The sequence below is a fragment of the Camponotus vicinus genome, unplaced genomic scaffold (genome assembly GCF_025532165.1).
Source record: "Camponotus vicinus isolate PSW18456_S1 unplaced genomic scaffold, iyCamVici1.0 SCAF_2, whole genome shotgun sequence".
NCBI classification, from domain to species: domain Eukaryota; kingdom Metazoa; phylum Arthropoda; class Insecta; order Hymenoptera; family Formicidae; genus Camponotus; species Camponotus vicinus.
Window position 1 is genome coordinate 20,816,315 of NW_028141956.1, and position 18,799 is coordinate 20,835,113.

The following is an 18,799-nucleotide window of genomic DNA, read 5'->3' on the forward strand; positions in this document are numbered from 1 at the left end:
GGAATTAGTCGGTCGGTCGAGAACGCTCGGCAGGATCGGAGCCGCCCTCCGATCCTATGCGACGATTATGATCGTAAGGATGCACGGCTCGTTGTCGAGAACTCTCGACGAAAGCGGAGATACCCTCGGTTTCGAGTCGTGCTTCTGGTCAGAATTTTCTCACACGATACCAGTGTGAGAGCGGATCAGAAAGAAGTCTCTTCTCTCGGGCCGATGGGCCCTTTTTATACCGGAGTTCTGTACCCGCGTCGGCGCAGAATCGGGGTCTCCCTACCGTGTGGCGGAATCGGTACAGGATACTCGGCGGGGCATGAGACGCCGAACGCGGGTCGTTCGCTCGTCGCGTCGTCAGGCCTCATCGGCGATTTTCGGCGATTGTACGGCCGTTTATTGTTCAAATAAAATGTGGGCGCACCGCGCCCTTGCTCTTGCCCGACCGATGTTCGTCGAGCGGCAGCTTCCGGCTGGTGTACGCCGGGAATTCGTAATGATGCCCAGGTGCATCGTTACACTTTTTAAAAAAAATATGTAATTGTTAATTGCAAATTATATATTTTTTCTTCGAAACAATTATGTGTTTTCTCTACACCAATTGATTCCTCTCATTATTTTGTGCATAAAAGTATTGAGGTAAGATCATCGAAAAATGAATATTTTACTAGATATTTTATAGTTTATGTAAAATTAAGAAATTACTTTGAGTCTTATAACTCGAAAAGTATTTAATGAAAAATAACTTAATTATAGTGTTTTGGAAAGCTTTCGAGATAAGCTACAAGAATATGTAATAAGAAATAAGGGTTTCCATTTAAAATTTTTAAGTTGACCTTCAAATCTCCTACGCGCCTCCACCTGAACAAACATACTTATCGCCATATGATAGTCCCCTTCATACTGTACAATTTTGGTTTCAAACATTTTCCTCTATACTTTATAGATTCAAAGATATTTAAGGTGGTAATAGTTATTGCCCCACCCTGTATATTACGTACAAAGTATTAGTAATATAGTAAAACCTATAAATATTGATAAATTTAGGGATAGGACGAGTAGAAAAATCATTTACCTCTAAAAAAAACCTTACAAAGATAAAAAAAATACGCCAAGTAGGGGGAGTTCCCCTAGCGCCGGACGGCACCTAGTACCGGACATATGTCATATCTAGGCGAATAAAAACGCGATTGGGTGATTATTTCGGTGATAGGGCGGAGAGAGTATAGTGATCCACGTGCAGCATGCGACACACTTCAGATTTGCATACGCAAGCTAAGAGGACTGTTAATCGATGCGTTTGAAGATAAAATGTTGCATTGTATAATTTAGAAACAGGTCATACTTACGAAGATTTGTTGTCTACAATACGTGTTCTTGTATTATGAAGTATTTTGATAAATAGTTTTCAAATATCTATGTGCTTTTTGCATAAAGTAAACTAGTTTTTACGAATTCGTTATTTTTTAATACATTTTTGTCCCCTGGCTCGGACAGAATATTTTGTTCTAACCTTGCCAGACACTAAAAATGTCAGTATTGCATGTCTGTGAAGAAATAAGTTTAAAAAGACGAATCGATCAAAGAAGATAAAGAAAACTAGAACACTAACATCTAAACGTACAAACGATGATACTACCTGTGCAGTTTGCCTAGAGAGCAATGAAAAAGATTGAATTCAATGCTCCAACTGCTAGGAATGGGCTCACGAGACATATGCTGATATCCCTGAGTGTTCTGATAATTATATGTGTTGTGATCATTATAAATTATTTTGAAGTTATACGGTGTTTAGGGGATCTATTTTAACCATGTTCGGTACTAGGCGCCACTTCAAGATCGTACAAAATTTTATACCAAAGTTTGACACTGATTTAAATATTATATTATAGAAAAGTTGATTATTTCGTTCATTTATTCTCATTTCTAATATTGTTAACTAATAATTAATGCAAAATATAAAAGAAATAAAATACATTTTTCAAAGGACCCCGCAGAAAACATATGGAAAATGGCTTTCGGTAAAATTGGCTGAAACTTTGCCATTTTGTACTTCAAGTAATGCTGATCAAAAGTTACCATTGTCACAAGTCAATCCTACGAGCCGTTTTCGTTCTGGAAAGGCTCAAAGTTCGATAATAGTACCTATGATACTTTCTCGCTTTCAGCGTTATCCAGGATCAACGACGTGGACGTAGCGAGTATCTGATCCCTTTGTGTGTATGCGTGTGTGTGTGTGTGTGTGTATATGTGGTGTGTGAGTGTGTGTGTATGTGGGTGGGTGGGTGGGAGGCGGGTGGGTGTCAGTAGAGATAAGGACCCCACGGTTCGTCATTTCCGCGGTAGTTAACGACTCCAAACCCTCTCTGCTGTGTGTGTGTGGGGGGGGGGTATGGGTGTGCGTGGGTGCGTGCGTGCATGATATATAACATATTATGTGTATGTGTGTTAATTATTGCGTTTTTATCACATCTATTGATTAATAATGTCAACATTCCGAGGATCATCTGGAGGTTCTCGGTCTGCGGCATCCAATGTGATGTTGAGCAACGACGTATCAGGATATTTGATGTTTCCCTGATATCGTGCAAAACCTAGGTACCATAAGACGCTGGCAACGTGTGCGCATGTACCTAAAGTGCGAGCTCCAGATTGACATGTACAATAATACCCATTAATTGGATCATTAGCATTGTCAGCAGCATTTTCATCCCTATTATCGATCTCATATAAAATGAAGATCTGATGTCTTGTTGCATTACGAAATCTGGAATACAATCTAATTCTTAGAAAACCTGGCTCATTAATATGTTGATCAATTTGAAATTCCTCATCATTATCCCTTAGTAACTTATCTTGGACATATGAAGTAGATACATGCGCACACGTTGCCAGCGTCTTATGGTACCTACGTTTTGCACGACATCAGGGAAACATCAAATATCCTGATACGTCGTTGCTCAATATCACATTGGATGCCGCAGACCGAGAACCTCCAGATGATCCTCGGAATGTTGACATTATTAATCAATAGATGTGATAAAAACGCAATAATTAACACACATACACATAATATGTTATATATCATGCACGCACGCACCCACGCACACCCATACACCCCCCCCCCCACACACACACACACAGCAGAGAGGGTTTGGAGTCCTTAACTACCGCGGAAGTGACGAACCGTGGGGTCCTTATCTCTGCTGACACCCACCCGCCCTCCCACCCACCCACCCACATACACACACACACTCACACACCACATACACACACACACACACACGCATACACACAAAGGGATCAGATACTCGCTACGTCGTTGATCCTGGATAACGCTGAAAGCGAGAATGTATCATAGGTATTATTATCGAACTTTGAGCCTTTCCAGAACGAAAACGGCTCGTAGGATTGACTTGTGACAATGGTAACTTTTGATCAGCATTACTTGAAGTACAAAATGGCAAAGTTTCAGCCAATTTTACCGAAAGCCATTTTCCATATGTTTTCTGCGGGATCCTTTATCTACGAAAAACCTTAAGTGTCCGCTACTAGGGGAACTCCCCCTACATAAAAAATATTCCACCTTGTATGCAACATAACGTTTAATAAAAAAATATCCCTAAAAATAATTTATAAAAATTTTCCCTCAAAAAATACATATAATTTTCCTAAAAAAAAATCGAAACTAAATATGAAATCAATAATTCATTATCAATAATTAATTAGCCAAGTACATAGAAGCAATTGATAGGGATTTGTAATTTGAAATATTTGTCATAAATTCAATCTTGCATTTATGTATTATAGATTCTCGATAAAATAAAAAAGATTGTCAAAATAAGTTCAATACTTTGTATGATATATGAAAATACATTATTACGTGTGTTCGGGAGGCAACCGCGACAACGTTTTTCCGTTGCCGGCACTCACCCACGATTGAGCGCGAAGCGCTAAAATATGTGATTCTCGGATCTTGCAGGAAATGAAAGAAAATCGCAACTCTACTTTAATTCAAAGGACAATTTTATTTTGTTTCACGCTTTCAGTAAGTATCGGACCGTACCAATGTTGTCGCTATTGGAGATCTTGCTCGCCACCGACGGATATCTTCAACGCGAGAGACGGAGATCTTCAACGCGAGAGACGAAGATCTTACACGCGAGACTCGGTAGGGTCCTCAACTCTAGACGACACAGTGCTCACTCGAGCAACTAACAGAACAAAACCAAAAAAAAAAGTTTGACATTAGTTCAAAATTGAATACAAAATTCTTGTGCTCAAGAAGCTGAGAAAAGACAGATGCACTTAGCTACGAAGCACGATCGCAAAGGCGGCAGCGCTAAGACGCCGAAATGTCGCGATTCGACTCAGACCTGACAGAACTGAGAAAGCGAGAGATGTCGGAAGCTGTCCGATCGGTTCTATGAATAGGTCTCGACTGACCTTTTTTTCACTCACTGAGCATGACTTCGAGAGAATTAAGCGATTACGTTTGAAAAACTGATAATAGCGTTGGTTTGCCTACGGTTCCTCGCTCTCTCATGTCTTGCTCGCGTGACCCCGGATATAAATAGAATGACAAGATTCGAGTGTGTTGTTGTTATTACACTCGTTCGACGAGGCTTATGACTTAGATGGGATAGGAAGGTTGAAAGAGCGCAAATAATATGAATTTAAAATTAGTAACGAGATTTGTCGTTTAATCGCGAACAACGTGTAATCCAAATAAATATTTGTACAATATATGAAATAGCACTAATATATTACGGATTTTATATTGCAGATTACAAATAGTAAGTCATAAAACTATTTAACATTTATTGCAATAACATCGATTGCATTAATCGCCAATTTTGAATTTAAAAGAGAAAAACTAATCGACTTTTTTTAAGATTGTAAGTCTTACTAAGTAGACCTGGAACTAAAGGACTTAAGAAAATTTATATATAAAAATTTGAGCCGAGTCGTATTATAATTTACACATTTTTATTATTAGGAAATATTTAATTTTGAAATTAATCATAAGCTTTGCCAAGTAATTTCGGAACTAAAAAAATTAACACCAAAACGACTTACAAAAACTTGGCTCGGGTCACATTATAATACATATAATTTTACAAATTTACAAATATACATAATTTTACAAAGTTTGCGAATTATATACCTGTAATAAATTTCAATTATGGAAATATGTGAATTGTTTCATCCCGCTCTCTTCTAGACTTTCCACAAAATAATAATTATCTATTCTCTTTATTAAGATTAATATATAATATGTTAAAATATATTATGTCTAAATAGAAATGAGAAAAATTTCACAATATTTACCTTTTGATGAATATTACAAAATTCACAGTCCATTTGGTTGTTGTTAAGTGTCACAAATCTGTGTTTTTATACAATACTAATAAATGTACTTGAAGGGGTGGTTTTTAAAAATTGTTATTATACGGTAAATTAGTCTTTCCACAAGTCTTACCTAATGGCACAGGTTTTATATTTTTGTAGTACACCGTTTACGAGATATTAGATTTCATCCTTAAAGGGTGGTTTTTGAAATTTGCTTTCATGAGGGGTGGTTTTTGAAAATTGTTACTATACGACAAATTACTTTTTTTTTTTATTTTATTTAACAGCAGAAGTTCCGTATTTTTACGGCTCCGTTTCTAAGTTATTAAATTCAACCCCGAAGGAGTTTTGAAAATTGTGGTAATTATCTAGAAGAACGGCAATCTCACCGATGACTTTGACCTTGATATATGTAGTCAAGGTCATGATCCTGAGTAACCTCCAAAAAGTTTTAGTTGGCGGTCATTGTTTATTAAGAAGTTATTAACAATTTAATTCTGTAGTAAAAACATAGTAAAAACATGCATATTACCAAGATGGTAAAGGTTGATATTAGGGGACTCACCTCCGATGAGCTTCACCTTGACATATGTTATCAAGGTCACTGTCCTGAGTAACATGCAAAAGATTTTAGTCGCTCGTTGTTTATTAAAAAGTTAAACAAAAGAAGTTTTACGAATTTCACTTAATTTTCGGACACCATGTACAATAATAGACCTCTTGTCGCGTTAAAAGTTATAAACGTGAATAAACGTAAAGAAAAACGCAAAAAAAGGCAAATTAAAGGTAAATAAAAAAAAAGGTAAACAATTTAAATTTATATAGAATTTAATACAATTTAATATATAACTAAAAAATATCACAAATGTATGTGTACACACACACACACACACGCGGGGGGTGCAAGGGGGGCCTTCGGCCCCCCCTACCGCAATCACCCCGCCGGTAGGCAAGGTGGATCTCGCTTTACAACTTACAGCATATATCCATTGTGATTGAACTCTTTGCAATGCCACTACCGGCGGGGTGGTTGCGGGAGGGGGGCCGAAGGCCCCCCTTGCACCCCCCGCGCGTGTGTGTGTATGTGTGTGTACACATACATTTGTGATATTTTTAAATTGTATTAAATGTATTTAAAATAATTTTAAATTAATTTAAAACTAAATTTTGCTTGGAAATGGACCTTGCTTTGCGTGAACTTCAATTGCTCACAACTTTTTAACAAACAAAGACCGCCAAATAAAATTTTTTCGAGGTTACTCAGGATCATGACCTTGACCACATATGTCAAGGTCAAAGTCATCGGTGAGGTTGCCGTTCTTTTAGATAATTACCCACGCACATACACATATGATTTTGTCTCTTAACCCTTTCGCTCCTAAAGCCGGCTATAGCCGGCATCCACGAAGTAGCCCGCGGAGACGAACGCCGGCTATAGCCGGCATCCACGATGTGACTCGCAAAGACGAGCGCCGGCTATAGCCGGCGGTATTCGCGAACTAGTTTGTGGATAGTAGCGCCTCTTGTGACCTCCGTGCAAATTATTTTATGGAAGGAATAAACTATATAATTCAAACCGTTATATTATACCGGAATTTTCTCATAAAACATATGATATTTGTTCGTCTTCCATTTTTTGAATAAAGTTTCAGTTTTGAATATCATAGAACAATAGTGTCAGTTAATAAAATATTACAAACTTTAGAATAAAGAAGAACGTCAAATTATTGCTATATATATGTTAATATATATTATATAATATATTAATAATATATTATATAATATATATTAATTATGTTTTATTTAAAACAATGATTGTTTATGTAGAAATTATTATCTTGTTTTAAAGAAAAATCCCTTTTCTTTCAAAAGCATGTCAAGGCGGCGTTGTTCAGGTGTAAGACGTAAACCCGAACGCCAAAGACTGTCCACGCGCAATGTATACACTTTTGCCACGGGGACCCGTTTAATGGCGGCGCTACGGCGCAGCGAATCGCCGTAGCGAAAGGATTAAAGCATTTTGCACATCGAAGCAATAATCATATATGCACGGTGTGAACGCCGCTTGAGGGACAAACTCGCTTTGCGTGTGTGCGTGTGAGCATATGTACGTGAGTCTGAACCTGAAAAAAGAGGAAAGAAACGAAAAATGTGGCAACAATTCTGATATTCGATCTTCATTTCTCAGGATTGACTGCACCGATTTTATTCAAACTGGTCGCAATCGAAAGCTTGTATTCATATTATATGATAAAAATGCCATTAGACTTTTGATTACGGCTTTAGTTTCTGAAATATCTTAACTGAAAGTTTACTTGATGTGAAATTCCGGACAAGCTACTTGGCGTCGCGACGCTACCGCGTCATTTGATATTATTGAAAATATAGAGATTATAGAAAACTTCGAGGTGATTAATGTAGAGGATTTATAGGAAATTGTTATGACTCTCTCTCTCTCTCTCTCTCTCTCTCTCTCTCTCTCTCTCTCTCTCTCTCTCTCTCTCTCTCTCTCTCTCTCTCTCTCTCTCTCTCTCTCTCTCTCTCTCTGCCATTGAGAGGACGTGTCAAACATCGCTCCGTAAGTTTTAATTATTAAATGGTTAAAAAGATAGGGAGAGTGATAAAAAGTTGTTCAAGTCTTAGCTGCATAGGCGGAGATTAACCATGAGTGTTATCTAACCGGGATATGCAGTTTGGTGAGCGTACGAAGTATTTTTTTCTTCTCGGGACGGAACATTGAAGTCTCGACAGGTAGACATTAAAGGTGACAAAAGTGCTGACGTGTGGAAGGTGGACATATAGGTGAATGATCGGCCACGCTGATATTAGCGATTTTGGTTGGTATGGACGATGAATATGTTGAATATCGATGCTCGGCATGTAAGAAGGCAATAAAAAGTCAAATAGTGACGTGTAAAAAATGTGTTAAACTTTTTTATCATCCGGGATGTGTAAGTAAACATAAAATTTATGATAAAAACTATGAATATGTGTCATGCCAAGGCCCGTTTGAGAAATTTATGATTGAAAGTGATAAGGAAGCAGACATGAAGAAGACAACATTATCATCGGGAAGCTTCAGAGATAGACTGGGTTCAACAGGATCTGCGGGATCGATTACAATACCAGGCGGAAGCAAAACGACAAGTATAAGTGAATCTTCGAGTATTGAAGTAAAAATAGATTGGATTGTAAGAACAGTGAAAGAAATGAAAAATGAAGTAGCATGCAAGAAAGAAGTTAAGATGCTTAAGGAAGTAGTACAAGAAGAATTGGGAAATATTAAACGAGAGTGGATGGAATATTTTAGAAGAATGATACAAGGAGGCGCTAATGCTCCCCTTGAAAGAACACAAAGAAGCTATAGTGAAGCAATGAAAGAGAAGAAAAATGAAAATATTATAATTATTAAGCCTAAGATGTAACAGGAAAGTGAAGCTACAAAAAAAATGATAAAAGAAAAAGTAGATATCAAGAACACGGCTGTGGGAATAACAAAGTTAAGAAAAGGAAGCAAAGGAACAGTTATTCTGGGTTGTGAGACAGAAGAGGAGATAGAAAAATTAAAGACTACAGTACAAGCCAAGTTGGGTGAGAATTTCAAGGTTACGGAGTCATCGCAAATAAAACCGAAGATAAAGATTGTCAATATTAGTGAAGAGGAAATAAAATTGAATGATGATAATTTAATAGATACAATTAAAAAGCAAAATAAAATGGCGGCGAATGAAGGATTTCAAATGAGAATTGTGAAGAGAATGATTAAAGAGAAGAAAAATGATGATAGTAAATCCCGAAAAAGAGGAAAGGAAAGAGGTTCTGTAATAATTGAAACAGATAAAAAAACATATGAATTAATATTGAGTAAAGGAAAACTAAGTGTAGGATGGAATAAGTGCCCTGTGTTTAATCATATTAGTGTTAAAAAATGTTTTAAATGCTGGGGTTATTTTCATATTGAAAAATTGTACTCGAGATGAAACTTGCCACAAATGTGCCGGGAAACATAAAGCATTTGAATGCAGGGAAACCAAGAAGAGATGCGTAAACTGTATGTTTAAAATTTAAGCATACAACTTGGAGATAAGTGATGAGCACGATGCGCTTGATCCGCAATGTCCAACATTCAGGAGGGCGATACAGGAAGAGAAAAGGAGAGCCGGCTGGGAGGATACGAAATAGCAATCACAGAAGAAAGAAGAATTAATATTATATACAAATGCGCAAAGTCTGTTAGCGCATAAAGATGAGATACAGCATCAGATTATGAAGAGATTGAATCCTGCAATTGTAGCATTATCTGAAACGAGATTGCTGAAATTGAAGATAGTGAGGTGAATATTCCAGGTTATAATATAATTAGATGCGATGCAGAAAATAGAAATACAGGAGGAGCAATTTTATATGTAAGATGCGATGTTAAGTATGAAATATTACTGACGAAAAAAATAATTTCGAATTACTGGTGTGTTGCAATAGAAATAAAAGAAAAAATGTATAAAGGTACGATAATGGTAGTGTATCACTTACCGAGTGCATCAGACGCTGATTTTGTTAAATTTTTAGAGGATACAGTAGAGGAACTAACAACAAAGGAAGATTGTATGATATTAGGAGATTTTAATATAGACTTTATGGTAAACTCGTTCTATACAAAGAAATTGCAAAACCTAATGTTGAGTCTAGGTATGAAACAGTATGTTAATAAACCGACGAGAGTCACAAAGGATAGTCAAACAATTGATCTACTTTTTGCTAATAATAAAGTGCAATTACAGGTAATTCATGAAAATAACAGATCATGCGTGGCTAAAAATCGTTTTATATTTAATAAATAAAATTAAAAGTAAGTATAGAGAATTTAATGCCAGAGACTATAGTAAATTTAGTATAGATGAATTTAGTAGTCTAGTGGAAAACAGAATGGGGGAAGGTCAAGATTTGGAAGTAAATAGGAGAGCGAAAAAATTTTTTGATAGCATAGTAGAGGTACTGCACATTATAGCACCTAAGAAAAAGTTTAGAATTCCAAAAGTTTGTGGAGGGAAACAATGGTTTTCAGATGATATAAGAGAAGCAGCAAATAAAAGGGATGAAGCGTATAATAAGGCAGTGTACGACAATATGGAACAGAATTGGTTGCAATTTGAAACTGAAAGAATTGCGGTAGTTAAATTAATCAGGGAAAAGAAGAAGGAATACTATGAAGATATGATAGATAGTAATAAAGAAAACCCTACGAAAATGTGGAAAACGTTGAAAGAATTAATTAGAGGTGAATCAAGGGGTACAAAAGATATAGATAATATAGATTTTGAGATAATAGACGACATTAACGGATGTAATATAGCTGATAAACTCAACATATATTACGTACAAAGTATTAGTAACAACATAGTGAAATCTATAAATATTGATAAGTCTAGAGATACGGGTAGAAGAATTGTTTATATTATTGAAAATACAGGAATTGTAGAAAACTTTGAGATGATTAATGTAGAGGATTTAGAGGAAATTGTTATGAGATTACCAAAAAAGAAAGGGACGGAAGAAGGAATAACTAGCGATGTATTAAAATCAACGTTTAATGTAATAAAAGAAGAGTTTGTTGAAGTAATAAATAATTCTTTAAGGGAAGGTTGCTGTCCAGAGAGTTGGAAAACATCGACGATAATACCGATTCCAAAAATAGAAAAAGCTAAAAAAGCAAGTGAATATAGACCTATTAATATGCTACCAATATATGAGAAAGTGTTAGAATTAATGGTAAAGAAGCAAATTGAAATGTATCTGGAATCTTATAGTATTATAACAGAACACCAATCAGGTTTTAGAAAACAGTATTCGTGTGAAACGGCAATCCAAACTGTTGTTGAATAGAAATTAATAGTTAGCGAAGGAAAAATGGTTGGAGTAATATTTATGGATCTTAAGCGAGCTTTCGAAACAATAGATAGAGAAAGATTAATAGAAAAATTATATCAATATGAAATTAAAGGGATGGTTTTAGAATGGTTAAAATCATACTTAAATAATAGAACGCAGCAGGTTCGTTTCAACGATAAATGGTCTAAATTAATTGCCACTGAATATGGAGTGCCGCAAGGATCTGTACTAGGACTCTTGTTATTTATTGTATATATTAATGATATAATTAAAATTTGCCCTGAAGGATGTAGTATAAAAATGTTTGCGGATGATACATTAATATATGTAGCTGGTGAAAGTAGTGAGTCAGAAATGAATATGGCATTTAATATGGTAGAAAAATGGATGAATATAAATAAATTGAAAATGAATGCAGGAAAAACGAAATATATGATAGGAGTGTAAGAAAGGAACTGAAAGGAAATATTGTATTGAAATGCTTGGACGGAACTGAGATAGAACGAATAGAGATAATGAAATACCTAGGAATAATTATTGATGATAAACTTCGATTTAAAGATCATTGTGACTATATGTTAAAAAAGATAGGAAAGAAGACGAGTTTTTTAAATAGAATAAGAAATTGTATATCGGCATATACTAGATATATTGTATATAAGGCAATCACATAGCACCTCACTTCGAATATTGCAACGTTGTTAATGGATATGGGAGAAACACAGCTGGATAAATTGCAAGTAGTGCAAAATCGGGCAATGAGGGTTATATTACAGTGTGATAGGTATACCAAAGTGGAACATATGCTGCAAGCGTTGCAGTTCATGTCCGTAAGACAGAGGCTATATTATAATGTATGTTTATTTATTTTTAAGATTGTAAGGAATTTGCTGACAGAGCAGCTACGAAATAGACTAGAAATTGTAGGAAGTGTAAGTGAAAGACAAACGCGACAGGCCGGAGATATTGCAATACAATTTCGCAGAACAAGAAGTGCGCAAAAAAGTATGTTTTATGAAGGAGTGAAATTATATAATGATTTACCAGCCAAAATGAAACATTGTGATAGGATCGAACCATTTAAGCGAATGTTAAAGGAATATATATTATTTAATGTTATTTAATGTAATTTAAAATTGTATACTACAAATAGCTGAGAAAGCTAATAAAGGTCAATCAATCAATCAATCAATCTCTCTCTCTCTCTCTCTCTCTGAATGTTGCTGAATAGATCAGAATTATTTGCAACTTTTGACCTAATTTTCATGATGACATCCACATCTCCTTGTCGCTCGCATGTTAACAATCATATCACCGGACATGTATGTAACTAAGACGCATGATGTTCACAGGAACGTATATATCACAAATACAATACAAGGTATTCTTTTAAATATCATAAATGCAATAAGATTATACTTTCAGAAAAACATATTAATTTTTCTTTCTAATTTAAAAAAAATATTTTATATTTTATTAATGATTAAAATCATTTTCTGTATTATACACTGTCACTTGATTATACCATTCGATAACTGCAATCATGAAAAGGAAGACAAAGATCAAAAGCTTTAAAGTGTTACAAGAACCTTTTAATTGTTACAAAATATATAAATTAATTAATTAATGATACGAAAAAGATAGTTTTAATTAATACTAACATATAAAACATTTTCTTTAAAATTTTAATGAAAGACGAAGAAATGCAATATCTGGGGGAATATGATTCTATTGCACATCTAATATAGACGCTCTTGAGACTAAATATCGCGCGCCTTAGTTACGTACGTCCGGCGACTTGTTGCTAACATGCGAATCAAGGGAGACAGTGGGCGTCAATCACGAAAATCGAGTCGAAAGTTGCACTAATTCTCATCTCTGTTATAAATAATACAAATATATATAAGATATCTCCAATTTAAATGTCGAAACATTGAAAGTGAGGAACTGATAAATTAACAATAAGAAATAAAGTCATTTAGAGATTTGTTCATTTGTTCATTTTAGAGAAAGTCATAAAAAAATTAAAAAGTTTTCAATTTTTCACTTATTTATAACTTATTTATTTACATTTAATTCATTTATATATTACTTTCTTAATGAAAGTATTATTGACCTTTCGCAGCAATGCAAGCTATATATCACTCACAGTTTATATTGCAGCTACACATTGTAATGATAATATTCAATGCACTGCAGGCACAAGTCAGTCTCTCAACTGCTCTTTTGAGTCGATAGACATCGAATAAACTTCATATTTCAGAACTTTCCATACGAAGAAATCCATGAGTGTAGATTGGGTGATTGATTGGGGACTAATCTTCTCTTAATTCCATGCTCTACAACTTTTATTTCTTATGATACTTTTCGATAAACCTAATATTTTAATATTGTTTTATGTTTCTAGTGAAAATTTATCTTTTTTGCGATTTTCTACAAAACGAAGTAAAAATGATCACATCTTTAGAAAACTTTTCTTTCTTAGTATATCGATCCTCTATACACTCTCAAAGTTTCGACATTTAAATTAAAGACACCCTGCATATGCATATATGTATGTATGTGTATCTTCAACGTCCGTCATTTTGTAAAATATTTTTTGTAACTCAAATTTGTGTTTTTTGCTTTTTAAAAGAAATGTTCAAGCTTTAATTTGAGTTTTGTTTCTTAATACGATGATTTTTTGCTAATTTATTGTTATTGAAAGATGTTAAAAAATTGTGCTGAAATTTAGTGGCCCGTATTTTTTGTGTGTGAATGTAGATATGTGGATAACATGTGTATATCTAATGGATATCTTTGGTAGAGTACTTACAATTAGTGTATGTAGATATGTGGATGATATATATACATCTACTAGTTATCTATAGAGGATATGGATCTCATATAGACATTTAGACATTTATTAGATATCTATTAGATAAATTTTTCCGTGTGGGATATTATGGTGATTAATTAGTATTAACAGATTATAAATAATATATAGAAAACGTTTAATTCCTTTTTAAATAAAACTTTACTTTAAATAATTGTTTAATTATTACATTTAAACAAAATTATGAAATCTAATGTTTTAACATATTTGAAAAATGACACACAATTCTTTTTAATCAAAGAAATTTTTGTAAAAATTAATTTACTATCTATTATCATTATAAAATAAAATTAAAAAAATGAAATCAGCTGCAAAAATCAATATCACCTGACATGAAAAATATCAATAACAGATGACAGATCGGTACATGTGTAAATGTAGTTACGAACCTGAGTATGCGAATTTTACACGGTATTATTGGCAAACTTTGACCCCTTAGAACTCAAAAACTATCGTAGCTCAACATTTGTGTATTAGAATTTTCGGCAATTCGTGCGAGTATAAGCGCGCGGTGGTGAGATTCGGCCCATTGTAACTTGATTCTAGGCACGCGATGAACAGTGAGTGGAGCGCGCCGCTTCATGTTTCAGAGGATATTTATTTCACAATATATATAGTTTATTAATGTGCATATTATATATTTGATTTTAATTATTCATTACTATATTCTCATATTACTTTTTCTGAAATTTTCCAAATGTTGCATATATCCATAGGCAGTATTATAAAAGGACCTTTATTTTTTATTTTAATCAAAAGTGTTTAGTATTGTTTGATATCATATTATATATATACACACATATATATATATATATATATATATAATATATGATATCAAACAATACTAAACACTTTTGATTAAAATAAAAAATAAAGGTCCTTTTATAATACTGCCTATGGATATATGCAACATTTGGAAAATTTCAGAAAAAGTAATATGAGAATATAGTAATGAATAATTAAAATCAAATATATAATATGCACATTAATAAACTATATATATTGTGAAATAAATATTATATTTGACAATAAAGACATGAACGTTAACGGAATATTTTAGATAATCACACAGAAGCTAATTATGTAAGAGGATTAAAATTTTATCTAAACACTAGATTATTTTACAACTCAAATAAAATGACTGTTAAAAAGACTTATATCAGAACGAAATATATTAAGCTAATATTATTCAATAATAATAGTTATTCTAATGACTATTATTGTAAAATTTACTGTCATTCATATTTTTGTATTCTATTTTTAATGATTTCATTAATAAAATTAATAATAATAATTTATATTTCATAACTTTATTATTTTTTATTTTCTTATTGTTGGCTATATCTATAGTTAATGTCTGCGTCATATTCTTATAAAGAAATATATTTTTATAGAGTTCAATTTTTGCATTTAATTTTATATTCAGTAAATATTATTTATCTTTTTTATTATTTTTTAAATTATTATTTATTTATATTTTATCTTTTTTATTATTATTATTATTAATTATTTTCTTATTGAATATTTTTATGAACATCATAGAAAAACATTTGTAAATGAATATAGTTTATAATTTTTATTTACATGTTGTACTCTTATGTCCACAACGGTTGTAATTCTGCTTCATATTTAACCGCCTGTGCATAACACCTTACGCACATCAAAATATCTTTTTCTGTCTCACTTCATCGGTGACGGCTCTACGGCTTACGGAGACTAGCAATATATGCTTATTACGTGGATTACGTATTACCAAATTTTTCATTGCCATGTGACACTCACTGTGGCACACCTAGAATCACACATCTTACAATCTTACAGCCGTACGAAAAGCGCGCCCATTCGCAAAATCTTTTTAATTATTATTTCAATAATTATGGTAAAAATTGCAAAATGGTAAGGAATTTTTCTGGTCAATTTACTACTCTATCTTGTTATGAACGTTAATTTTTATCAAATACCCTGTGTATATATATATATATATATATATATATATATATATATATACAGAATATTTGAAAAATTAGATGAACGTTCGTAAGAAGATAGAACGCAGTAAACTGAACAGAAAAATTCTTTATCATTTTCGTAATAATTATTGAAATAAGCCATAATTGTGGCTACATAAAAATTTGTATATTTGTCATAATTAAGATCATAATTAAGACAACGTAAGTAGAAATTAACGTAGTTAGAAATTTACATATTTGTTTGTCTGCATTTTTATAAATAGTTATTTAGGTTATATAAAGAAATTATCTACATATATATAAAATATCATGTTTCAAGTCACTATAGGATGCACATATACACAGCGGCATTTCAAACTATTACCAATTAATTTATGCAAATTAAACGCGATTCTGGTGAGTTCTTTCTTCCTTCGTTCCTTCTTCTGACTATCTCTTGAATTTGATTTTCGCTTAATGTTCTCGATATCTCTATTTTTTACTAGGACATACGGACGTATCGAGATTTATCATGTTGGGGTATGAATTGGTATAATGATTAGAACTGTTCGAGAGAATGTGCTTACCAAATTACTGCGAAATGCAGCATTATAGTCTCTTTTTTTGGTTTTACATGTTAATTGCGAAATAATTAGTATAAGTTTATGTATTATTATTTTTATATTTTCTAATATTAATATTAAAATCATGCTGAAGAGGGATCAAAAAATGATTTGAAAAATTCGTGTTTGATGTATATATGTTAACTAAAACGAATATCTTGAAATATATCAAGAAATAAAGAAAAAAAGAAGATGTTTTCTCTCTTTCCTTGCTCTCCAATTACTGTTCCCCTTGATTCTACTTGACAATTTTATTTACATGACAATTTAAGAATTGTTATTATTTTGAATTAATTTTTATTTTAATTTTTTATAAACTTTTTATTTCCTATTATTAAACTTTGTTCAAAAAATTTGAAACTTAATGTAATTATTATGATTGTTTGTTTCTCCTGAAAACAGTAAACATGAATGATCACGATCATCTAAAGCAAATTAACTTTTCTAAACTTTTTTTTTCATGTTGCCGGCTATCGTCAACCGAAAGTAAAATTAGATGGAAAAACAATAGAGTTTTATTGTTTTAAATTTCATATTTTATTATATTATTTTCACTTTTCATAGTATCTTCTTCTTCTCAGTCCTAACGTTCGATTCCGAACGTGGTGACCTCTCTTTCATATACTTGTGTTGCGCACCAGATTATCACACGTATATGGGACCTACAGTTTAATGCCGGTTCCGAACGGCTAGATTAGAGAGGTTTTCATGGCAAGATTTCTTGGTGGGTTGCCGCTTCCTTCCGAGAGAGGAGCGAACGTATACAATTTTTCGGTTCTACCGGGAATCGAACCCGGGACTTTTGGCTTTATAGGCTAGTGCGCTGCCTACTGTGCCACGCTTCGCTTTCATAGTATATTATCTTTTTATATTATAGTATATTTTTTATAGTATATTATACTTTTATGTCATATTTTATAAATTTTATTTTTTAAATGTCAAATTAAAAGTTATAAAAAAATAATTAATTTTATGAATTACTTATAATTCAAGTATTTAATATTCTGTTTACACATTATATTAATTGGTATAATATTAATGCAGATAATAATATGTTATTTCTATAATATTGTTAATGCTACTGAGTACATTTATTTTTTAATAGTGTTTGTATTTATAGTATGTATTCTATTACAGATATTGGATTTTTATCGAAAAAGATTTTTATCAAACAAAAGCGGAGCATAAAAAATTTTTTATACTATACTTACATTTGTCCTTTACAATTCTAAAAAATTCGGAACTATTCTAAAAATATGTATGTAGATTGACTATACTACTCAGTAAATATAATAAAAATAGTATACATATATGTCCACACACACGCGCGCGCACGCACGCACAATGTATGTATGTATGTATGTATGTACGTACATATGTACGTATGTACGTGTGTACGGGTGTGTGTGTGTGTGTGCGCGCGCGCGTGCGTGCGTGCGTGCGTGCGTGCGTGCGTGCGTGCGTGCGTGCGTGCGTGCGTGCGTGCGTGCGTGTGCGTGTGTGCGTGTGTGTGTGTGTACACACACACATATATGCGTACATACGTACATACATACATATATATATACATACATACATACATACATACATACATACATATATATACAGGGTAGACCATTTTAATCAATACACGCGAATATCTCAGAAACACTGCATTAAATCGAAAAATGTTTCAGATATTAGTTGTATGGCTTGAAGGGGGACATAAGATGGTACCATTGATTTGACCTTGGGTGGCGTTGTCAAGGTCAGGGCAAGGTCACTTTGGATTTTTTAAATAGAACTCCCTATTTTTTATTACTTATTCTTACAGCTTATCTCGAGAGCTTTCCAAAACACTATAATTAAGTTAGTTTTCATTAAGTACTTTTCGAGTTATGAGGCTTGAAATAATTTCTTAATTTTACATAAACCATAAAATATTTAGTAAAATATTCAGTTTTCGATTATCTTACCTTAATACTTTTATGTACAAAATAATAAGAAGAATCAATTGGTGTACAGAAAACACATAATTGTTTCGGAGAAGAAATATGTAATTTGCAATTAACAATTACATATTTTTTCTTCGAAACAACTATGTGTTTTCTTAACACCAATTGATTCCTCTCATTATTTTGTAC

General features: G+C 33.0%; 2 protein-coding genes across 7 annotated transcripts in view; one reads left to right on the forward strand and one right to left on the reverse strand.

Annotated features, from left to right (window-relative positions):
* The window catches only part of Magu (SPARC related modular calcium binding-like protein magu), a 345,184-nt gene that overhangs the window by 323,156 nt on the left and 3,229 nt on the right, over positions 1-18,799 (reverse strand). The window lies entirely within an intron of this gene.
* Positions 8,391-9,323, forward strand: LOC145966294 (uncharacterized). Its single transcript, XM_083090291.1, is given in 1 exon segment — positions 8,391-9,323. A coding segment is annotated over 1 exon segment (933 nt).